Raw genomic sequence first — 25,362 nt, forward strand, 5'->3', positions numbered from 1 at the left:
TACCTATTTCTCTTTTTTTTACTAATAATCAATTTTACATTTTTTTAAAACTGCAAATAGAATTTTAAATTAATTATTTTATAAATGTTCTTGTTATTCATAAATACTTGATATAAGTAACTTATATTAAATTTCCAAGTTTTTTTTTTCGATATACAATAGTATAAATAGTAAACAGTAAGTTCTGAGTAACATTATTATTATTATTTGATTTGTACATAGTACAAACTAGTCACGATCTAGTTTTGGAAACAACCTTAAATATTGAAGATTTCATCGTTTTATATTTATATAAGATATAGTGTTTGAGTCACAAACAAATCTTAATAAATTTATCGCTATTGATATGTACAAAATTAAGCAATGCATTTCTAATAAGATACCAAGCCAATACTTATGCAAGTATAATCAATAAATTTAAATTAAATAAATAAATATATAACATTATCATATTATAATATATACCCTGCCAAAAATACCCGTTCTTTAAACTAATGTGAATGGTATTACTGTTTACAGGTAATTTTTATGGATTTCAAGATTTTTATAATCATTGGTAATTTTTGAGAATTATTGTAGGTACTTGTATACTTAATAATAAATAATATGTACTTTTACAGTTTAAAAAACATGAACTTATCAGTTTTTGAAATCAACTGTTTAATTAATGATTTCTGAAATTTTTAAAATTATTATATCTAAAATTCTAACATATGTTTTATTTAATTATGACATTTATAGGTTTACTATTACTAATTAGTAGACTATAAATTTATAACTATAGTATGAGCAGTATAACACTATTGACACTGACATTGTGTTGTCTCTCTTGGTATTTGGGCTGGATAATGCAGTATCATATATGAAATTACTATACTCTGTCCAATGAGACATGACAATTTTGCATATTATCTCGCAACGCCGACATTGAGAATGATTTGGTTCTACTAAGATAAGGTGTCAGGTGTGGATGCACAGAAATAATTTTAGTTAGTTGTTGGCATATTCAGACAGAGTATACATATATATATTAAAATATTCACAACTAGAAAATAATGAGATATAACAGTATAAAATTAAGAACTATTCAATGCATTTTGTAATTGATAAAATAATATGCAAAAGATAAAATATCTTGCATATTAATAACTATAAAAAAATAAAAAAATAAAAAAGTATTCGTATACTGATATACTTTGAGAAAATTATTATTACATCCTACATTCATATACTTTTTATTATCTTTTATGTTTAATCGATGTTATACATTTTCATTTTGATAATAACAAAAAACTATTATCATGTTTATTGTTATACTAAATTTTAAGGTTTTAATGCCTACTATCTAGTTTATAACTTATAAATGAAAATATCTTTTTTTCCCAAAAAATAAATTAAAATATAAAAATACAAAAAAAATATATTTAGAATATGTATAAAAATAATATTCAATTATGTAATAAGACATAAGTTTTATTACTTTTGAATACTTGTCAAGAATGACTACAACAGTTGAACAAACAAAAATATTAAAAAAATATGTTAAAAATGTATGCAGTTTTTCAATATTGTTTCAACAATAGATAATCTTATTTTTTAAAGTATATACAATTTACACAATTTTTAATTTTCTGAAAATTTGTATTTATTTTTTCATATTACAAACACACACTCTAAATGTATCATTATATAATTTAAAGTAAACATTTAGCAACAAAATTATGCTGATCCATTGGTCCCCAGGGTAAATTATAGTTTATTACTTTGACTTAAAAATAAGTCAACAATTAATTAAACTTAAATACATAATAATAATTAAAGTTTTAAAGAATTCATTAATAATATTAATTCATAGTATTAAGAATGATTCATTATAGATCTTTTATAATATACATCATGAAATAATTTATACTAATACAATTTCTAGCTGAGACACTTATCATATTTATAACAAACTTAATAGAATGTAAATCCTTTTATAAAATTCTTCATTTATCAGTGTTTAAATTTTTTAAATTCACTAATCAGTCGCTAACTATATTTATACCTATTATGTTTAACTTAAAATATTTCACTAATAAATTATTCATAATTAACTTTGGTTTTAATAAATTAAAAAAAAAACCATGTATACATATCTTTATTATTTGTAAAATATTACATTCTATGAGGACATGCTTGACAATATAAATTATAGTAATGATAAAAAAAAAATGAAATACAATAGTAATATAATTTGATAAACAAATACTTGAGATAAAAATGATAAATTTTAAAAATGTATTGATTTAAATACATTAAAAAAATAATAATAATACATAATTATTGTTCATAACATGTCATGAGTTTTGTTTCTATGATAAAATATTTGGTGTAGTATTCTTAATAAACTATAAATAACACGGAACAAGTATTATATGGAAATTAATTTCAATGATATAATATAATAATCTATCTGATTGTTTTAGTGATTTTAGAAAATAAAAGATATTATCAACAGATCTTTTAGATGTTATGTACAAATTACTCAGTTCTGTTCTAAAAATTAAACATTGAAATAAATTATGGCATTCGATTTAGGCACGTGAAAAACTGATATTTAAATTTAGCACCAAATATTATAAAGTTTAAAAAATGTTTAATTTTGAATTCATCTCTATGGCATTTTACATCACTACTTAAAAACTTAAAAAAAGAAAAAAATAATGATGAAAAAAATGAGATTCAAAAATGTAGTTAAGTAGTGATGTTAAGTGTAGTATGTGAAAATTTAACAAATGGGTGCTAAATAACATAAATATTATGAAATGTATTTAAAAAAAAGTTATCATGTTTATAAAAATTGATAACATCAAATACACGTGTTAATACAATTTTTTCTTAGTTTTTGTTTTAAAATAAGAAGTTATATCTAAAACATTATGGAATGAATTTTAATAATAACATAGTATTAATTTTACTTTTCGAAAGTATAAAAATAAATAAATAATAAAAATAGTTGTTTATAATAACTTTACAATTAAAAATATAATTATCAATTTGAACAGTTCCTGATAATTAGTTTGAGCACATATACTTTGTATCCCAGTAGGCTCTCGAATTGGACTGTAGCGAGGATATAGAATGAGACATATTCATTTTATTATCTAAATTAATCACAGATTGATTCATATTAGCAGATGTAAACATTTCTTCTATAAAATTTAAATACATCATAATTGAATTTTATTGCGTCCTAGTATTGAATTCGCCATAAAAATTACCTTCAGAAGGCAGTTGTGGCACTCTAGTACCCCGACGAATAAGAAGACGTACACATGACCCTCCACTGTGAATAATTTCTATGGCTTCAGCATGTGTCATATTTTTAGTATTGACTCCATTGATTTCTATAATATGATCTCCTACCTAAATTAATTATAACATACAAATTGTGTTAATTTATTTAATAAATTATTTATATACTACAAAAATTATAAATTAATTGTATAAACACTCGTTTAAACTAAAATTGTTTCTGAGATGTTGATTTATTTTGGAGTTTTTACCTAAAAGGAACAGTTGAACAAACTTGAAAAGTCAAGACATGATAACCTAACAAGAAATAAAAAAATGTCTAGTTCTTACTAAGCCAAGGAAGCGAGATACTTTATGTTTAAATAGAAATAGTGGCAGAACTCTCAAGGCAATCTCTAAACGTACAATAAAAACATATGTGGGATACAGTAGTAATCTGTCAATAAAAAATATTTATCAAAGATAGTAAGACCTTCTGACAGGTTAAAGGTGCCAACAAAAGCATTAGGTGCTATATTCCTTCTATTGTTGTTGTGAACATAAATAACAAGACAGTCATGAAAAGTGTTTCGGAATCATTTAGTCCTTAAAAATAAAAAAATAAAGATAATCTTAGGAAAAATTAATTTTTCCCAATACTTTTTGACTAAAATATGCCAAATCAAAATTTTTTAGTGATCTATTCTTAAATTAACTTATAGAAATATTTTCTGTATACCCTTAAACGTCCATCCATAGCTGCAGGTCCATTCTCCGCAATTTGCAACACAAATAAAGACATATTTTGAAATTCACGACCACCTCTTATACTGAACCCAAATCCTTGAGGTCCTCTCGTTAGTTCAACAGCATGATATTGTTCTTCTTCTAAATCTTGATCCTACGTATTAATTAAATACATTAATAATATGTATATTAAAATTATAATAAATATTTATACTTTGTTTGACATTGGAAGAGAAATTGTACTGGCAGTATCATCTGAAAACAGAATATATGCATAAAAATGTATTATTTTAATAACATTATAAGCGCATTAAATAGGTTACCATTAGGCGTGCCAATGGTTAAAGTAACTGTCGAACCAGAATCTTTGATCATGTTTACTATGTCTCCATGAGACAAGTTAGTAATATTAGTATTGTTTACAGCAAGGACATGATCTCCCAAATGAATTTGACCATCTCTAAAGGCGGGACTACCTTCGATAATTCGACCTATGAAATGGATTATATAGAAATAAAAATGTATTAAAATACTTACTATTTACATAATAGGATCTAAAAATGATTGCTTACCTATAGTGGGTCCTTTGTTTAACGATGAAATGACTACAAATCCAAATCCTTCTTTATCTTTTTTAGTTAATGTTACATCATAAGGATATTCAATATCAAGATGCTGTTTAGTAGAATTTGATATATCTATAATTTATAGCATGTATATGTAAGTTACTACTTTATTTTTACCCTTGATTTACAGAATTATAACTTAGTAATAACAATAAATATAGAAAAAAAAACAATGACCTACTGAACTATTAAATAACTATATAGTCAATAGTGTAAGACCTGAAGTATTTAAAAAATAATTTCAAAATAAAACTGTTATATTTACTTTAGTTGGGTGGGGGAAGGGTGGAGAAGAAAAAATGTAAGTGTAACTACAATTATTTTTATAAAGTTAAACTATTTCAAAAAAAAAAAAAATGTATTGTAAAATTTTAGTTTTAAACAATTTTAAAAACTTCCGCACATAAAAATGTCTTCCAATAACTAATCTATAAACTATTAAACTGATTTTGTTTCTTATCTATGCAAGTCAGAGGTGGCAAACCTTTTGAACACTACGTACCAAAGATTACTTTTTTTTTTCGAACATGCCATGAAAAATATCATATATATTATATTCAATATTATAATTTTATTGTACGATTAATATATATTAACATAAAAAGGTTAATTTAGGTAGCTTATTAATCTCAATAAATGTAGATAACATACTAAACACAATATTATATATTATTATTTTATTTACAGATAAAATTGAATAATCATTATTGACTGATAAAAACTGTATGCTCAAAATATTTTTACTTATTATATATACTAAAAATATTTTAATTTTTCTCATGCCGTGGATTTGCCATCCCTGATATAAGTAGTGCATAGTGAAGTAAGTTATGTAGTTGTTTTACTTACAATTAGGTTTTAAATTAGATTTATGCCGAATACCCAATGTTACTCGACCATTACGAGCTGCTTGACCCATCAAATTGATAACATAATCATGAGAAGTATTTATAGTAGATTGAGCATCAATACTTATTATTTCGTCTCCAGTCATTATTCTTCTATCTAAGTCTGCAGATCCTTCAGGAACAATATGGCCAACTGATACCTTAAAGATTTAAATGTAAGTGTTAATAAATACAAATTTAATTTTAATTGGAAAAAAATTAAAATTTTCTATCTGATTGTTTACATTTAACTAAATAGTTCAAAAGTTTTGGAAAGAATTCTATTTTAAGCTATATAAATTATTTATCACTTATAATTTTTGTTTTTGAATAATTACTTGTGAGCCTTCTTCTTTTCCACCAACAATTCGAAATCCAAAACCACATTCTTGTCTTTGAAGTGTAACATAACTGATATTTTGTTTCATATTTTCATTATTCATTTGATCAATATCATTAATTTCATTGTTGTTATGTAAATACCTAAGAAATAAAGTAGTCAATAATTAATACTTTTTCAAAATCATAATTCTATCAAATAATATTTACCTCACTTCGTTTTTGGATGCATTCATTTCATAATGTTCAAAACTCATACTTTGAATAGATTTAGATAAATGATTAGAATAATGATCAGATTGTGAATTAATATAAAGTCCAGTAGAGTGATCAGGCTGTAGGTTAATATAATGTCCAGTAGAAGGATCAATCACTCCATTATACATTGATGAAGGAAGAAACATTTGGGTTGATGGTGAACTTACATGCATCCATGAATCACCTCTATGACAATAATCATCAAGTGGCATATTATTCATCACATAACTATCAGATGATCCATTTTCAAGTATGTTATTTTGAATGTTGGAAACTTGTGTTCTATTATCAATGATTGGTGTTTTGGATCTATTGACTTCGTGTGTTCGATCACCATATGAATCAATTGTTGGAGTTTTGCTTCTATATATGTTTTTTATATCTCCTTTTTTGTTTTTTACACGGAATTTATCTGGTGAATTTAGAATACACCGTTGTATAGTAATAGCAGCAGATTCATTGGTTTGACAGTCTTTTAATACTTGAACTACTTTATTATGAGACATATTACGCACAATTATATTGTTTATATCAATAAGAATATCACCTTCCATCAACTCTTGACATCTTTGTTTATCCAATATTTTTTTAACCTATAAAAAATAATTAATATTCAAGTATATTAGATGTATTAATAATGTTTATTAATATTATTAACCTTTTGTCCATGAGCACTGTCTGCAATAGTAAATCCAAAACCCATTGCGCCTTTCACTATCGCCATTGTTAGATATAATGGGGCAGGCATATGTTCTTCTAAAATAAGATCTGTACTATTTGGTCTTGCAATACTCATAATTTCTTCAGAAGCATACAAATCAGGCATAGATTTGACAGACTGATTACATAATTCATTAGATGTAGATCTGTTATCAACTTTCATCATGTATAATTCTCTATCAACATAAGATAGATCATCTAATTGCCGATCTATTAATTGAAAAAAAAAATAATATTAATAACATTTAAAGAAAATATGAATCAAATATTAAGTATTATATGTAATTATATGTTATATAGTATTACATGGTAATATCATAATTACAAAATTATATAGTTTGTTGTATATATAATTTTAAATTAAAATAATTGTACTTAAACTTTATATTCAAAACAATCTTTTAAAAATGTGATGACTAAAAGTTTAAAAGTAAAGAAGCAATGGAAATTATTTGACTAAATATTGTTTACTCTAACTGTTTTAAACATAGGTATAATAGCATATATTGGTAATTAGGGACAGGGAAGAATTTTGAAGCCTACTACAATATATCAATTTTTTTTACTATTTTGTACATAAAAGTCGAAGCATAAGAATATAACAAGTATATATAAATATATTCTAATAATTATATCAATTAATCTATGCATATTATATTATATTATATTTTTTAATTAAAAATATAATTTTAATTACCAGAATTCCCAACTGCAACAGTTGTAACAACTTCTGTATTTGGATCATTTGGATCAAACGGTAAAGGATAACCTCTACATACATCTAAACAAACAGTTTCACCAGGTACTATTCCTTGAAATACGCTAACCATATCGTGATGTGTATATCCAAGTACACATTTATCATTGACATAAACTAGAACATCTCCTAAAAAAAAACAAATATCACAAATTTTAATATTTTTTTAAATAATAAAATACAAAATATGTGATAATAAATCAGACAAGTGTTAAAAAGTTTTGGGAACAACTTTTTTATGGTAATATTATTAATAAACTATGGATAAATAATGCTATAAATAACTAAATTAAATAATAATTAATTATATAATAATAAGTATATAAGTATGTTAGTAGTCTATTAGTATAAAAGTTTAGTATAAAATTAATTTATAGCCAATTCAACATCAAAAAATGGACTTCCTACTTTTTTTTTTTATTTATTAAAAATTATGTTTTAAAAGACACTTGAAAATATGAATTGAATAAGACAGTATAACAATATTTTTTAGTTTTATTCTACCTGTTTGTAATTTTCCTTCTAACCATGCTGGTCCATTTGGTACAACAGATTTTATTTGAAGAAATTCTTCTTTAGAATCGTCTCCACCAACAATAGTGAATCCTAATCCTCGAATTGATTTTACAAGAGTTGAACGAATCCGTTCTCCAACTAGTTTGTGTGGATTAGTAGTAAATAAATTGCTACTAATACCAGAATCTAAAAAAAAAAAATAATAACAATTCATTTTTAAACTTTAAAATCTTTAGATATTCAAATTATAAAAAGAAAAAAACCAAACCTTGTTTTATCGAGTTAATGTTTTCAAAACTATTTGAGGTATAATTTGGAATATTATCTTGATCGTCATTGATTTGATCTCCTTAAATGAACATAGAATTTTTATTGATTGTTAAAAAAATTAATTTGTTATATATTTTACCATGTATAGCATTTTTAGCTTGTAACACTGGATTTTCATATTGTGTTTGTCTATTCACATGATCAATATAATATGTTCCATAAAGCGGATCATCAATTCTTTCCCAACCATAGGGTAGTTCATCATCAGAACAGTCTTCTAATTGTTTCTTTTGAAACTTTGATAACCTTGGATCTAACCAGTGTGATGTACTAGAATTATGACTATAATAAATATTAAAACCCACTATTAATACAACAAAAACAACATACTCCATATATCATAGAAATATACATTTTTTAATTTATAAAAATCTAGAATCTTATTTATATTGATCATTAATTCTTTATATATAGGTATATTATACTTTTAATAAAGTTAATATGTAGTTTAACTGAAAAGTTATACTTAACAAGTAAGCATTTATGATTGTTAACTAGTATGTTAACGTTACTGAACTAATCATTTAAAGAAAAAAACAGATTAAAAAAAAATGAAATTAAGTTTTTTAATTTTTACCAGTAAAAATGTACAAAGTAATTAAAAGAATTTATTCTATACATTTATGAGAAAATTTATAAAAATTAAATTATATTCAGATTGAAAAATATTTCAAAAAATGTACTTGATATCCTATCTTTGTTGTACATTTAACATTAATAATAGCAAACAATGAATACTTACTCAATAAAATAAACTTCACCATTTTTGGTATAGGCTTTTTCCCATTTTGGTGGGAGTGGTCCTAAATCCAAAGTATCAGACAATGTTGAATCTCTTGAATGATTATATGCAATATTTTTGGTGCTAGGCCCGTTTAAGTATTCTTCTGAAATTAACACAAATATAAATTAACTATAAAAATAAGAATGGACATCATCTGTACTTAATCATAATAGTATACGATTATTGAGTACAATTCAATTCATATACTAAAACAATAAAATTAATTAATCAATAATTATGACAGAACCCTAGTCAAATACGTTAAAATTATAATATTTATTAGGTGTCACATAAAACTTCACTTTAAAATAAGAAATAAATACTCGAGGTCAAAAAATTATTATGTAGAAACAATAAAAACTTGTTTGTATTTCAAAACTATACAAGTATATTTAATTAAATAAAATTAAGTTTATTTACATAATCTATAAATTTAGCAAACAGCTGTACGGATGTATTTTTTTTAGTCAACAAATGGTTATCACCATTTTTTTTCATATCTTATAATAACATGCAAAAATAGTATTTGAATTATGATGATAAATTGGTTTTAAATCCACAGAATACAGATCTCCGTTTTTTTTTTTTATACTAACAGTAAAACTATTTTTACATCATCATATAAACATGGAAAATAACCATTAAAAAAGTATTTTTATATTTACTTATTTGTAAAATAAACAAGAGAGTTGATAACACAATATTGAATCCAATATTTTATTACAATAATTTATACCAAATAAATAATAATTCTTACCGTTGTTCATTGGATGTTGAAGCTTATCTTGCATGTTATCCATGTTCGTGGTATTTAATTATATATTGTTTCATTTGATCATTAAAACACTATTTTTTAAACTAATAATGATTTATAATCATAGTATTTATTGAACAATTCTTCAAAAAATAGTGTGTAGTTGTATTCTGGATTTCAATAATACATAATTATCTAAATAACAAAAAAACTTAGTATAAAAAAAATATACATGATAAAGTAATAGTAACCGGCATAATACAGTGAAAGTTTCATTAAATTGAATTTTTTGTTTTTCAAAATATTTTTGAAAATTAAACCAAATTAAAACTAAATGTATATAACTGTTTGACAAAATTCCTTATAATAGGTATATTTTTTAGTTATTGCCTCAAGACTTTGTAATATGGAAGTTTCATTGTATAATTTTTATTTAACAATGGTTTTAAATTCATATTATAAGTTATAGTTAGTTATATCATGTTGTCCTATCTGAAAATTGTTTACCTAGTTATTATGGTAGTATTTTTGCATATAATATCTACATGTAATGGTACGTATATCCTTAATTAAATATGATTACTGTAAGTGCATCTTGAATTTTTAAGACATTGATTTTGGCAACAAATTTATTTATTCTAATGAATTGAAAATTTGAATATAAGTTGACAATTTTGTATTATTCCTACCTACATAATCTAAATAATGTCTACAAGATTTTCATATTTACACGTATATCAAGTGTACAATTCCTAAATAATATTATAATATAGGTTATCATATTTGAAATTAAATGACGTGATCATAAAAACAGTAAGAATTAATTAAATAACTGAAATAACACTATAACCCTCAACTGTACACAAACTTTGTCTCTAAGCAGTAGACACAGTTTTGCGACGTACAAAAGTATACGAGTGTTGTTAAGCCATCATAATTCTATCGCTGTACTTCCGGTATGGAAATAATGATATGTATGGTGTACGATACACCGTACATCGCATGATACGAGTACGAACTAATGTGCATTATTTGAGTGACAATCACGATAATTCAACAACAGCTAATGCGGTAGATACCTACTTACTCATTTCTTGCGATTTCAGCATCTCCTTACGCTCGTCGACATGAAACCACCGAAATGAAACGATGACGGATTCGCGTCGACCAAGGGACGGACATGTTAGGGTCGCGTCTAACGGGTCGAATAAACGATAAACGAAAAACTGACGGTTTGTGCGAGGGCAGAAAGGCCGTGTATGTGTGCGCGCGTGTGTGTGTGTGTGTGTGTATGTATGTTTGTGTTTCGCGTGTGTGTGTGCGTGAGTGTACGCGCGAGGGCGCGCGTGTGCAAGGATCAAGACAATTTAATAAAAAAAAACTTTGCAATAGTAAACACTAACAAACGGAATAATAAATTTACAGAACGAAATAAATGTAACGACCAGGACCAAATCTCACAACTCGCCGTGTACGGTTCGAAAATATTTAGGTTTCGATAACACGAGGGGAGTGCCTCCGTCGGGCAACACGGACTACATTAACACTATTAACAGTGGTCACCATGGTGAACGTGCCAGCAGGTGTCAGCAACCGCACAGCGCCAGCAGCTACGTCATGTCGTCATGGCATCCCCTGATCCTAATCACTAATAAGTGATAAACATTAACCGCTTTTGTTTATTTCACATTAACATTGTCAACAATGTCAACAATTAATATTTAATTTTAATAGCATACAAAGATAATCATAATACCTAAAAAATAATTAGTAATATATTGTAAGTTTTAACTAAATTATAATTGGTATGTAAATCGTATAATTATTATTATTACCGTATAGTGAAATCGTATAATGTTTAATGATAAAATTATAAGTTTTTACTACATAATAATTATATAAAATTATTTTTTGTTTAATGTCAAAAATGTGAATGTGTTTAACTCTAATAATTGCAGAAAAAACGGTTTATCTACTAACTAGTGATTATCAATTAATAGTAATTGTGAAAGTGAAAATATAAAAGAAAAGAAAACTATTAATGAAAAAAGTGATTGTAACTAGTAACAGTAATAACATTAGATGATTATTGATTTGTTTGTTTTTTAATAAAACCAATGTTTACATTTTTGTATAAAACTAACACTTTAAACTGTACCTTTGAAATGTTTGAAAGTTAATTAATTTGTACAGTAAAAAAAAAATGATCAGGAAATTTGTTTTACTCTATAGTATCAAAGTCTTAGGTCTACTTTAGTTTTTGTTTATAATTTAATTTCTTATTTATATTCTATAACCGTAATAATTAATTTATATTAAGTTATTGGATACCTAGTTGTTTTTGTGTAAAAAATATTTAAAAAAATATATTTTTTTGTGTCATATGTATATATTATTGGTATTAATATATGTTGAACAATTTTTATTTGTTAACAGGTGTAAAAAGTGTATATGTGTTCTAACAATTATGTCAATCATGGAAATATTTCAAATTATCAATGTGAAAAACCATTCTCTAATAAAAAGTTGTTTGGTAATATCTTTAGTTACTGTAACAACTTTGATAACAAAAGTTCTGAGGAAAAAAAACAAAATAAGACAGAAAGGCAATGCTCAACAATATATTAGCGATAAAATAACTTCAATTCCATTGATTGTTATAACAGGTTGTGACACAGGTCTTGGATATTCAATAGTTATGAGATATTTAAATGGCGAACATTTTAATAAAAATCAAAAGAAAAGTAAAATACACGATTTGCTATTTTTTAATAATAAAGTACTTATAGTCCCAAGTAGAATTGCAATAGTTGCATTTTGTTTGAATCCTAATAGTCCAGGTGCTAAATACTTACATCAACTATCACTTAAAAATAATAATATTAAATTGTTTGTTAGACAACTAGATTTAACTGATACTGATTCTATTAAGACTGGTGTGAATTTTATTAATGATTTACTTCAACAAAACATTGATATAATTGATTCACACGACAAAACAGTTTGTTTAAAATATGGTATGTACAAAAGATAAAAAGTTAAAAAAGCTAATTTAAAAACCAAACCAATTTTAGAACTACATGCATTAGTCAATAACGCAGCACGGATGGTAATGGCAGAATATGAATGGCAAACTTCAAAAATGATAAAACAGCAATTTGAAGTTAATATTTTGGGTCCAATAATGTTAACTGGAATGTTATTGCCTATATTTCGCAAAGACAAAAGTAAAAGTTTCTAAAATAATAATTTTGGTTATACTTTCACTGTATTTCATACTTTATTTAATTAAATAACACAATTCTAGTATAAACATGAATTAAATTACTGCAGGTCGTGTGATAAATGTAATTAGTCATTGTGCTTATCTCCCTCTCCCCGGAGTATCTGTTTATGGTGCAACAAAAGCTGCTGTACGTGCATGGACAATTGGTTCAAGAGTTGAGCTTGAAAATCATGGTGTAAAAATGATCACATTTTCCCCAGGTAGCAATACAGTTTTAAATGATAAAATAAACAAAATTTAATGCAAATGTTTAATTTAAGGATCGTTTTATCTTCATTCCTCTATTATGAATGGTGAACAAAGAACGATTGATTTTAAAGACATGTGCGATAATATGAATAAAGAGCAATTGGCTTATTATGGTGCTTATATGCAAATCTATCAAAATTACTTAAGTACGATTGATGCATACATTAATCCTCCAGAAATAACCATTCCAAGCACTAATAAAATATACTGTCTGATGGATAATGCATTGTGGGCAGTCCAACCCAAAGCTGAGTATAATGTACCTGAACCTTGGCGTTATAGAATATATTTTGCTGTTGCCTGGACTCTATCATCGTTAGGCTTACATTATTTCAAAGATAAAGTTGTACGTCAATTTGTGGCTACACCACAGTTTCATAATATTGCGGAAAATGTTAAATAAATAAGATTCAAACATTTTCATATTATCTATAAATAATAAACCATAGTATAGTAATGTATAAGTATATAATATTTCAAAATAATATAGTAAGTTCAAATAATAAATTTATTTTGCATATTTTGTGTGTTTTTGCATATTTTAGTATTTTGCTTTAATAAGATATATATATATATATATTTTATATTGTATAATATACAATGTATATAATAATTCAAAAACAGATAGGAAATTAATAATTAACAAAAATTGAATAATGTTGAATTTAGTTTTTAGATTATGCAAATATTAAATGCAATTTTATTAAGTAATTGAAAGTTAAAAAAACATAACTATAATAATAATATTATTATAATCAGGTGTGCCACCAAAGATTTATGTTGTGGGGAGGTATCTGCTCCAAAGCTCCCTTTTCCCTTATGTATGCCATTGCCATAAGCATGTTTACGGATCATTCCGATCATGCACATGCTTGTTGTACAACCTACAACATTTAATGAAATATGTATAAATGTGATAAATAATTCGATTAAGGATACTAATGTTAATTATTAATTTTATTTTTGTTCTTGTTATCACAATATAACAATAATAATGATTTTTTTTTCAAAATTAGGCATTTAATTTCTTTACTTTATCTGGTTTCATATTCTTTTATTAAGATTGTGCAAGACCTGTAAAAAAGATTTGGACACGCATATGGCCACAGATAATAAAATTATACTTATTTAGTATATTTAGGTGCCGGATCTAGTACATTTGACACCTGGGGCTAATAAAAATGTAGTGCCCTTACATAGTATTAGTTACCGGAGGGTCAATATTTTTCATATACTTGAGAGCGCCCTTATACCAACAGCACCCGTGGCAGGGATCCAGCACTGGGTCTGCTGAACAGTAACTATCGTGTATACCTTGTCATTGGGTGATCAAATAAATTTGACGAATAGGTATATTAAATTTTAATTCAATGATAAGTGATAACAATAAATCATTGGCCATTGCATATGAAAATGAATCTGAACGGAGAAGGTTTGTCAGTACCAGCCAATATTAATAACTATATTTAATGATACATTTATATTGCTACCAAAATAATGAATTTCATTACTATATAGTAATATGACAGATTCCAAAAACATTTCATATATTACATTTTTAATATTTAATCATCTTGATAGTATATTTAATATTTAAATAAAATCATTATATATTTATGTTATTAACTTTTGAGCCAATACCAATTTAGAAGACTACTAACCATAGAACAGTGTGAATATATTTGTGATATAATAGACAGTAACTTAAAATTAATTTAAATATTTTGAAAATGTCATAAACTTTAGTAATAAATGTAAAATTTTCAAGTTTCATGACTAATATTTTTGAATTACAACAATTAAATTCTAATTTCATTCAAACTTGAAATTCATATGCTAATAAAAAAAAAATCTTACTTACCTATATATTTGTAATAATTTTAAATTGCTATGAGTAGAACTTATGTTATATCTGATATTAAATTTTCAAGATTTTTGAGCAAACTTAAACATTTTTATCAACACTAAAATATTTTTAAAAAAATCAAATGGCTGAAAATTAGTTTAAATATTTTGAAAATTCTATTGAGTATAAACGATGATAGTTTAAGTAACAGTGTTGTATTTTAAAATTTTAAAATTAATACTTTTTGAGTAAAAAATAAAAATAAAAATAGTCATTTTATTAGTGAATAGGTATCTAATTTCTTCAAAATTCAAACTTGATGTATATACAAATATTTGTAGAATTATCAATTGTGCTAACCTTTTTTATAAAAAGTTATGTGAAACCTTGTAGATATTACTCCTAAAGGCTAAAACTCTTGTTTTATCCAAGAATAATGATATAAATATGTATGGTACAAATAATAAATTAGAAAAAAAAATTAAAAAGGTGAAAATATCAATTAGGTACTTATCCCAACAGTTCCCAACCTTTTTAGTTGTGTGGACCACCAATTTTGTAAAAAAAATCTTTGAGCCCCACCAATATACATAAGCACATATATATATTTATTACTTTATTAGGTATATAATAAAAATATGTAATACTATTCTTTTAAATATATATTATACCCAAGTGGGCTACGTCCCATGGATTAGGAATCGCTGAGTCCTATCCTATAATGGATCATAAAGATTCAAACTATTTCTTAAATTATATCATTTATAGAATACTACTATACAAATTGGGGCAAGAATATATAATAATTGGTTTTTACCAAAAATTGATAAATTGGTTTTGCATAAAAAGTTTTGTTTTCCTTAATTTTAGATTCTATAAGTACAGCGACAATTGTAAAGATATTAGAATAATATATTTATGTATGGTATTTTTCTATTTATCATTACTTTTTATTGCAGTAAAAGTGCTTATATGTTAAACTTTGAAAATGGGTTTTTATAGAAAAATGTATACTACTCTAAAAGATGACACCCATGAATAATAATAATAATAAATTACTCCTCATTATTAAATATTTTCAATTTATAATCTAATTAAAATAAATAATATTAACTCTCTGACATTTGATTCCAAATTTTAAAAACTGGAGATTATTTAAACAGCGGTTAGCAAAAAGTGCATACCTATTCTTTACTAGTCATCAGCACTATAAATTGGTGACACGTATGATGTGTGAGTGGGAGAACTCTCCGTCTTCTTTTTTTACACTGCAATCATTTAACTGTCACTTTGCGCAGTTGAGAAAAATTCTTAGAAGTTAGAATGTCTGTAATCGTGGTATGTAACGACTGTTTAAGTGTTGATTATTGATGTGCCCATACTTATAGACTATAGTAGGTACTTTGATATTATTAGTAGGAACATGTACCTACGTGACTTTCTATGTGGTCGTAATAAATTGTAATTGTTTGTAAGTTGTTTTTACTATAATTAAGGAATACATTTAATATAATTGAGGTCGACGATGGTTTCCTGCTTCGATATAAATTATATTATTGTCGTCAAATAACTCGGCTGAATGTGACTAATGTGACCATTATAAGTTGTTACCCAAACGGGTTTTCCGCTTAAAGTTGTGATTGTAAAGTCTATTGGAACAAAAATGATCGGAGTGTATACTTTATAAATATAATACTACTTTGTAAGTTAAGTAGCTAATGTTGTTGAGTTAAATTTTATTTTTTGATAAATTTTCGAGTATATTATGTAAGTTATGAATAACTTAAAAATAATAAAAAATGTAGACATTTTTTTTTTATTGTTTGATACTAAATAACATCATGATACAAATATATATAGGTACCTATCTATACTAGTATTTAAACATCTTGGGGATCACTATGTCAGTGAACTATTTATATTTTTCGTATTGCTGAATTTTGTTACGCACATCAGTAGCGACTAGCGGATCCAGAAGTCACTCAAGGGGAGGACGAATTAAAAAAAATTAAATTTCCTATTGGCTATTTTTATATAACCTGTAATTTATTGGAAGCTAATTATTTGCATTATTTCACCATCTAATGTGTTAGTAGTAGAATCAAAAATAAAAAAAAATATCAGCTTTCAGCTCAATTTTATAATATAAAATACGGCCCAAAGGGGGGAAGGTGATTGCCCCATCGACTTACTCATATCCGTCACTGACACACATTCAAAACAAATTCATCCAACGTTTTTTTTAATTTTGTAGAATTTGAGGAAAATTATCTATTTTGTACCTATCCATTTAAAATTATAAAATGAATATAATGACAAACCCTCTTTTCTCTTTTGGTCTTAAACTAAAGATAACATTGTTTTTACGTGAACGTATTTTTTTTTATTCAGTACCTAGTTGGGAACGTGCGTCTTAACTCTGTAATTAGTGTAATTGACCACGAATTTAATTTGATCCTTTGTGCTTCCTTATTTTAAAAACTGTAATGATATCATCCTTGGTTCTTGGTTAAGGTAATTAGAAGTGGTGAATATTTTACAAAACTTAAGAGTAGACAGTTAAGACTTAAGAGCCTGACAAATAACATAAACGGAAAAATGTTTTGGTTTTAGTACATTTCAGGATTATCAAAAATCGTACAAAAATCGTTAAGAAATTGAATTAAGTGGTACACTCAAGACTCAACACCTGTTATTATAATAGTACAAAGCTATTTCACGGTGTTTTAATTTAAATTTTAACTTAAAACATTTCAGTTTTAAATATTTTGTATACAACACACTCCCTAAGAATACACATTTTTTTTGACGATTTTTAAAATTATACCTAAGTACCAATATACTTATATTTATACACAGGCATGTCTTAAAAAATGTTAAATATTAGAACTGATTAAAATGAAAAACAAAATTTGTATGTTTACATACTAAATTTTTATTAGAGTGTGTAAATTTTTGTCGTATATTTATAAATAGGTTATTGTTTATGAAATTCTTCGCCTTTTTTGTCAATGTACTCCATCAATCGGATATTGTTGGGCTCATATACACCATTAGGTGTTTTAATAGTACGTAAAAACTGTACTACTGAAATAGCTTGCATTTCATCAAAATCGCTGGAGTCTGCCTCTGGCTTGGATGCTAAAAGTACTATAAAATTTATCGCTTCTTCAAGATTATCCATGAGATTGGTATCATTAGCTGGAGCAGTTTCATCTAACCATTTTTCGTACTCGTTTTGCATTTCACCTACATAAAAATTAATTTATTGATTTTAAAATTGTTGAATTTTTTAAAAATATATATAAAATTAAATAGGTTCTGTTCTGATATACAGTACCTGGAGTGTAGCTAGAGCTCAATCTGAGGGGGAGGGGGGCTATTTAAAAATTCTTATACGCCACAAAATATCGTGAGGAGTTAGGCTATAACCGTGATTAAAACATCACCAATAAAAAATTCCAAAGGGGCCATACACCCATGCCCCTTCAGCTACGCCACTGCAGTACCTACACCTACATCATAGCTCGGGTGTATGCACATCATTTTTGAGTCGCTAAAAGTATTATTATAAGTATAATATATTATAAATTATTATATACATTTATATTGCTACTTAAGTTCTTAATTTATTTCACTATATGTATACCTATTGTATTTTGAATTAATTTTTTCTTAAAATGTCTGTATGTCTATATTATATAAAAAAATATTCTGCTATTCTGCCAGTGTATTTTATAATATATATTATATTAATATATACATTATATATAAATATAATATTTATAATATTATAATTATTTTAATGTATTCTTTAGAATTTTCAGTTATACTTTAAGCTACTTATGTAGAACCAGTGACGGATCCAGAGGAGACACAGCCACACAGGAACACATGCCCCCCTAATCAATGCACTATAGAAGCAATTTGAAATAATAATTTTTTAATTTAAATATAGATATTATTTTAAAAACTAAATAAATACCTATACAATATTCGGACAGTTGGTAATTAATTTAATATATAATTTATAATTAATTTACTAAAAATATAAATAATGTGCTCCCCCCATAGAAAAATGTCTCGTATTAATATAATGATTACCTACCAAAATTGGCGACATTTGAAATAAAAATATCAAATGTCTATAAATATTAAAAATGTAAACCATGTATAGATAATTATAATAGGTACTAAAGTTTCGCTGGAATATTTAAATGTGTATGGACCTACAATTATTTATTTTAGAATTAAATACATCAAAAAAAGAAAATCGATTTTATGAGACACGGGTTTTGTGTAAAAATTTCCATTTTTCCTAAACATTCTTTTGCTTTTTTTTGAATATTTAGAAAAGTAATAATTTTTAACTTTTCAAAAGTATTAACTAGATCTAATTTGTTAATAAAAACCATTTAACGAATTTTTTTTCAAAGCATTATTACATTTGTTATATAGCGGTTACCAGTGGTGGTTTATCCCGAAAATGGGCCTGTGTGCAAAACTAAAAAAGGCCCCCCTCCTACATATTTTTATTCTAAATAATATAGATAAACATAAATTTATATTTTATAACAATGATATACTGATATCAGATTGAGAAAACGAGAACCATTTGAAGTTGAAAACAATTTTTTTACTTTTTCGTACATACCTAACTGTATTTATTTAATTTTTATTTTTTTGTGGAACGTTGAGCAATAATGGGCCCCCCAAGCCGAGAGACCGTGGCATTTGCATACATCGCACATATGTATGACACATTGACACGCCACTGGCGGTTACATTGTACCTATATAAAAAAATCTAGATAAAAACGTTTAAAATGTTTATAGCATAGGTATTTAATGAAAAAATGTATTTATAAATATCTATGATAATGTGATGTGTTTTTTCCTTCATACTCGTAGTCTACTCACTAATCAGACACTCAAAATGTATCTAAAAACTAACATTCAAGAGAAACCGCATAGTCCTGAGCCGTCATTTTGAACTTCACACGATATACAAAACTTAGGATCACACAATAATTTAAATTTTTTTTATATAAGTTAAAGTTATTTAATTTACTTATTACTATACTCGCTTAGTTGTCAGTAAAAACTAAAAATAGTTTATATATACTATGCATTAGTTCTATTATTTTAATATTATACAAATATATTTATACCATTATCTTCATTCTCAATTAGACATTTGTCAAACAAAGATTCCTGAGAAATTTTTGGCAAATTTAAATTTCTTATTGGTGTTATCGTTGGAGGCACTGGGTTTTTAACAACAGTCTTTTCAGTTCTAAATTTATTCTTCTCCATATCCTCTACTCGACTTATGATATTTTGATATTGATCAAATTGGAGTACTTTATTCTTTTTTTCTTTTACATCTAATTTGATCTTCAAAAAACCACCGGGTCGTGGAGTTGGCCTAAAAAGTGATCAATATATTTAAGTGACACACAAACAAAAATTCAAATATAATTACGTAAAACCCATTTCTGTAACTTTCTTGTCTTCTCCTTGTGGTTGCTTAGTCATTTTAAAGTCTGTTAATTATTTTCTCTCCTAATGTATATTTAAAAATAAATGTGCAAGTAATTAATTTGGATTTAAAAAACGATTTAATATGTTACCTGCTAAAATGTTATACAACTTAGTTTATATTACTATTGTTACTGTTTATTATAAATTTATATATTGACCTACTATGTTTAGCCAGTAAGTAAATATGTAAAATTTTTTTTAATGTAATTATAAATCAAATTATAATAATAAAAAATAATAATATTAACATATACATAATCTATTATTATAAATATATTTTAATTTAAATTAAAACATTATTTTATTTTTTTCCGTGTATACTGTTCTCAATTCTTTTTAAAATTATACTTTATTTCTAGTTATCATTATATATTTATAATGTAAAGAAATGTTATAAATATGACCTATAAAAGAACATTCTAAAAAAATAATAATTTTTTTTCTATAATTTGTCTATAAAAAATTATTCATTGGATAAAAATTCTTGAAAATTGAATACAAGATTTATCACGAGTAGTTCTTATAGTAGAAACCATAAAATCTAAAAAATATATGAAGGTAATTAATTTTTATAGACATTATTTCAAGTTCAAATTTTGACGAAATTATTAATTACTTATTTGGATTTTAAACGATAAATAACGATGTGAATTATTTTGTTATAATTTAAAAACATTTACAGGAACTTAAAACTTATACATATTTTATAGTAATATGAATTTTACTATACGCAATGATATCATTTTTGATTTATTTTAACTTTAAGATATTATCCATTTGTGTTATAAATGTATTTTTTCTGTTTTACGATAATCAATAACTTTTAATAAATATGTTAATTAAATTTTTAGTCACATAAGTTGATATTCTATGGCATAAATATATAGTATTATAATAGTTAAATAGGTAGTTTATACTGTATAATATATTGATGCAATATTTTTGGAAATAATTATACCAACCTATCGTAATACCATAAAAGAAAAATAAATTATTTAACTAAGGTAGGTAAACTACACTAGATGTAGCTATACAAAAAAACAAACATATAATGGCTGGTTAAATGTATTTTATTATGTAGGCTGTCAGACCGTTTCCGCTCAAAAACGATATTATACTATTGAATTCAAATTGAACACACTAATAACAGTGACCCACTCGATACTTAATATATTAGAGCAGTACGCACTTGCCTACCTTTTATAATTATGATTTTTCCATTTACAATGAAGGGTCCTGTATCGATATACAAACACGAGGGATTCACTGACTTTTGCCATTTATATAGTAATGGCCAGTTCAAATATGTACATAAATTAAAGCGATGCGTTTTAGCCTAGCCAATATATAGTGTAACGTGTATACTCTATTGATTTAGATTAATTATTTCCATTGTTTTTTTGTTATAACATAATAAATACAATTTTGAGGCCCAGGTGTTTTTTACTGTTAATAATTAAATTTTAAGTTCTAAACTTGTACCGTAGAGATTGAAATATACATTTTCCGTACCTACTACACACTTTATATTAAACTTTGCTTTATCACGAGAGGTAAACCCTCCAAGATACATTTGAAATATTTAAAACTTTAAACCATATATACATAAACTTGAATTAGTCTGTTTCTATTTTTCTTTATTATTATTTACAGACTATTGGTATATCATAACAAATAGGACCAAGTTTGAAAACATTACTTATACGAATAATTTTTAGTTTACAAAAATACAAACTACGTTATTAATATTAGTCGTCTATAACAGTTAATAAATAATATAAAATATTTATATTTTTCATACTCATAACTCACTTAAAAATTAAAATATCGTAAAAAACCAACGAGAGAACACTGATAATGTTCTTACCTAAAAGTCTGATAATAGGTCAATACACTATAATATCAAAACTAAAAGCGCACTATTGCAACTGGTGAACGAAAATGTACTGTCGTACGTGTGTAAGACGGAGAAAACACATGCGGTTGCGACGTCCTCTTAATGGTGTTTTATGGAGTTATAGTGTGTTAATGTAACGTATTGTGTAAATCTATAAATGTGTCGGAGAAACATGTTTATATTATTCAAATATGGTACCTACTTGGCTACTTATTCTCAAATTTAAAATGTCCGATTAAAATCCCTTCTAAAGTGTTACTCTTATGATGCTTGGCTCAAGTTTGTCCCTCAAGGGCTCAAAGTAGACAACATAATATACACGAGATAATATAAATATTAGTCATAATAATAATAACGATTATAATATATTTTTTTATTATCAGTTATTTGATATATTATTATGGATTCTGTGAATTTACCGTTTTTTATTTATCATTGTCGTTTTATCTGTTTCGACTTTCGCTCTATGCCCTATGGTTCCGACTGAAATGACAATAAACATGATATAGGATATTCAAATAAAAATATATAATATACCTTATATGTAAAAATTTAATGTGAATAATATGATATTAACATTTTATCTACACTGACAATCGTACTGTCCACATTACACATAATTGGTAGGTACCCACCTAGATATAGTGATAATAATTATTCAGTAGAATATAGTGGTGTAATATACGTTCATTTCAATACATTTATATTTGTCGACGACGCTATGCTAATGTACTACACCATACACAATTTTTTTAGAATCGAAGAAGCCACTGTAATCCGACAACGCGTGTATAGTTTCTGCTGGCAAATAAAATTATAATAACTTAGCATAGTAGTACAACACAATCGGCGAGTGCATATATGAATAACAACGAATTATAATTATTTTATCCATCCTGTACCTTGTTTGACACTGGCACGAGGACATAAACGCCGCACAGTCATTATCGTGTCTTTGTAGTATGTATTAAAATATATTATAGTTTTACTTTGGTATTCCATTAAACAATTATAATGTCCTAGTGATTTGAAAATTTCAGATTTTTTGCTGAATGTTCCTGTGTTTCACCTAAAATGTTGAAGATATTCAATTTTATATCCTATTGGTATATGCGTTACTTACTGGTCTCCGAATTGTATTTAGTAGAAAGATGGGAAAGATGTATGATACGTATCCTTTTTAAATGTTATTATATTGTTGGTGTTTAGTAGGATAATCGAATAAAATCAGTATCATGATGGTTAAAATTAATGTCATAATTTTTAAGTTAATCATAGATGTTAGTCATAATCAGAGCTCAAATTCTATAACTTTATCTGCCTAATTATTATTTAAACAGAACAAAATATTGAAGTAAGCTATTTATTTGTATAATATGCATTACGGACTTAAGATATAAAATGTATTGTATATTTTAGATTTTAGGGTTATTTTCCTAGCTTTTGAGAAATTTTTACTAATTTGTGTTTAGAATGGGATTTATTTTATATTTTTTAGGGAAGCCGCTTTAAAAAAAAAAGTAAACAGATAAGACATTTGTCAGAGTTTGTTTTCGAAATAATTTTGAATAGTATTGCTTTGAACCAATTCAATTTAAGAACATTTATTTATTTTTGTGACAAATTAAATCTAAAATTTAATTTACCACTTAGTAAATAATAAAAAAAACATTTTTATTTATTTTTAATTATTAACAGATTTATTTTGGTTATATTTAAGTGCACCTATATTATATATTTTCTTGTAAGAGTTTTTCTAGTGATTTAAAATTGGAGCCCTGGTTATAGTCAATGTCAAATAGGTACTTAATTAATTTAATAAATAGTAATAATATGAAAGACAGTAATTTTAAAATTTGATTAGCTGTATGAGATAGGTGTGTGCAGACTTCGCTTATAGGATTGCAGAATTTTTGGTAACATATTCTGTAGCAATTATTATTATATTTTTAAAGATAATGTATTAATACATATCATGATTTAAGATGTCTATAAAATTGATTAGTACTTGCAATTTATATTAAGAGATAATAATTTAGACTGCAGGTGAGACAGCTGCCCACACTGCCCTTCCCTTGCGCACTCTTATATGGTTATGTGTATTTTAATTGCGAACATTCAGTTTTTATAATTTATTAATTTTGACTCAGAATTTAAGGTCATAAAAATCTTTGTATTTATATGATTAAAACATATATGTAACTTAAAGAGGGGGAAATTATTATTACCTTAGATATTTTACATCAAATATTTTTTATTTTTATTCAACCTTTTTTTTACTTCCATACATCTGAGCTAAATATTTACTAGTTGTACCCTTCATATAACTTTTTACACATAATAGCTCTAAATTCTAAAATGTATAAATAAAAAAGTAATGTCATAATGAAGTATACATATATTTTTATATTTTGTATTAAAAAATAATTATTGATAAATGTTCGGTATCTTAGACATAAAACACATACTTTGGGGGTTAGCAACCGCTGATCTAGAGTGTAGGCCATAATAAAGCTTATCAAAATATAAATGACAAATGCAACATAA

General features: G+C 25.4%; 3 protein-coding genes across 9 annotated transcripts; 1 reads left to right on the forward strand and 2 right to left on the reverse strand.

Moving 5' to 3' along the window:
* Positions 1 to 1,620: 1,620 nt before the first annotated feature.
* LOC132924287 (membrane-associated guanylate kinase, WW and PDZ domain-containing protein 1-like) lies at positions 1,621 to 11,528 on the reverse strand. 3 transcript variants are annotated; one of them, XM_060988507.1, is made up of 17 exons: positions 11,078 to 11,528; positions 9,998 to 10,189; positions 9,199 to 9,343; positions 8,536 to 8,726; positions 8,395 to 8,475; positions 8,115 to 8,312; positions 7,551 to 7,739; positions 6,792 to 7,063; positions 6,086 to 6,726; positions 5,875 to 6,019; positions 5,499 to 5,697; positions 4,596 to 4,721; positions 4,347 to 4,514; positions 4,238 to 4,278; positions 4,016 to 4,177; positions 3,264 to 3,408; positions 1,621 to 3,194 (listed from the first exon to the last, which is right to left on the reverse strand). In XM_060988507.1, exons 2-17 carry the CDS (start codon positions 10,038 to 10,040, stop codon positions 3,058 to 3,060), a joined length of 2,883 nt encoding a protein of 960 aa, XP_060844490.1. In that variant the 5' UTR covers positions 10,041 to 10,189; positions 11,078 to 11,528; the 3' UTR covers positions 1,621 to 3,057. The 3 variants fall into 3 exon arrangements, with proteins under 3 accessions (XP_060844490.1, XP_060844489.1, XP_060844491.1); XM_060988506.1 differs by having other exon boundaries at positions 8,536 to 8,738; XM_060988508.1 differs by having other exon boundaries at positions 1,621 to 3,146; positions 8,536 to 8,738; positions 11,078 to 11,527.
* Positions 11,529 to 11,631: 103 nt separating this feature from the next.
* On the forward strand, positions 11,632 to 14,049 carry LOC132924288 (D-beta-hydroxybutyrate dehydrogenase, mitochondrial). 5 transcript variants are annotated; one of them, XM_060988512.1, is made up of 6 exons: positions 11,632 to 11,774; positions 12,431 to 12,527; positions 12,661 to 13,011; positions 13,069 to 13,221; positions 13,328 to 13,480; positions 13,541 to 14,049. In XM_060988512.1, exons 2-6 carry the CDS (start codon positions 12,446 to 12,448, stop codon positions 13,930 to 13,932), a joined length of 1,131 nt encoding a protein of 376 aa, XP_060844495.1. In that variant the 5' UTR covers positions 11,632 to 11,774; positions 12,431 to 12,445; the 3' UTR covers positions 13,933 to 14,049. The 5 variants fall into 5 exon arrangements, with proteins under 5 accessions (XP_060844495.1, XP_060844493.1, XP_060844494.1 ...); XM_060988511.1 differs by having other exon boundaries at positions 11,666 to 11,799; XM_060988513.1 differs by lacking the exon at positions 11,632 to 11,774 and adding an exon at positions 11,859 to 12,044.
* A 4,237-nt stretch (positions 14,050 to 18,286) lies between these two features.
* On the reverse strand, positions 18,287 to 20,942 carry LOC132927389 (uncharacterized). The gene is made up of 3 exons (XM_060991907.1): positions 20,860 to 20,942; positions 20,546 to 20,802; positions 18,287 to 18,624 (listed from the first exon to the last, which is right to left on the reverse strand). Exons 1-3 carry the CDS (start codon positions 20,910 to 20,912, stop codon positions 18,353 to 18,355), a joined length of 582 nt encoding a protein of 193 aa, XP_060847890.1. The 5' UTR covers positions 20,913 to 20,942; the 3' UTR covers positions 18,287 to 18,352.
* Positions 20,943 to 25,362: the final 4,420 nt, after the last annotated feature.

Source organism: Rhopalosiphum padi, chromosome 3 (genome assembly GCF_020882245.1).
Source record: "Rhopalosiphum padi isolate XX-2018 chromosome 3, ASM2088224v1, whole genome shotgun sequence".
Classification (NCBI taxonomy): Eukaryota; Metazoa; Arthropoda; class Insecta; order Hemiptera; family Aphididae; genus Rhopalosiphum; species Rhopalosiphum padi.

Excerpts from the sequence above, each read along its gene's own strand:
- LOC132924287 (XM_060988506.1), bottom strand. The coding sequence starts at position 10,040 with ATGGATAACATGCAAGATAAGCTTCAACATCCAATGAACAACG. Across the intron at positions 7,740-8,114 it reads AGAAGGAAAATTACAAACAG|GAGATGTTCTAGTTTATGTC; the intron begins GTAGAATAAAAC and ends GTTTTTTTTTAG. Across the intron at positions 3,195-3,263 it reads GCCACAACTGCCTTCTGAAG|AAGAAATGTTTACATCTGCT; the intron begins GTAATTTTTATG and ends TAAATTTTATAG.
- LOC132924288 (XM_060988510.1), top strand. The coding sequence starts at position 12,462 with ATGTCAATCATGGAAATATTTCAAATTATCAATGTGAAAAACCATTCT. Across the intron at positions 13,222-13,327 it reads TATATTTCGCAAAGACAAAA|GTCGTGTGATAAATGTAATT; the intron begins GTAAAAGTTTCT and ends AAATTACTGCAG. Across the intron at positions 13,481-13,540 it reads AATGATCACATTTTCCCCAG|GATCGTTTTATCTTCATTCC; the intron begins GTAGCAATACAG and ends GTTTAATTTAAG.
- LOC132927389 (XM_060991907.1), bottom strand. The coding sequence starts at position 20,912 with ATGACTAAGCAACCACAAGGAGAAGACAAGAAAGTTACAGAAATGGGT. Across the intron at positions 20,803-20,859 it reads GTTACAGAAATGGGTTTTAC|GCCAACTCCACGACCCGGTG; the intron begins GTAATTATATTT and ends ATCACTTTTTAG. Across the intron at positions 18,625-20,545 it reads AATTGAGAATGAAGATAATG|GTGAAATGCAAAACGAGTAC; the intron begins GTATAAATATAT and ends ATTTTTATGTAG.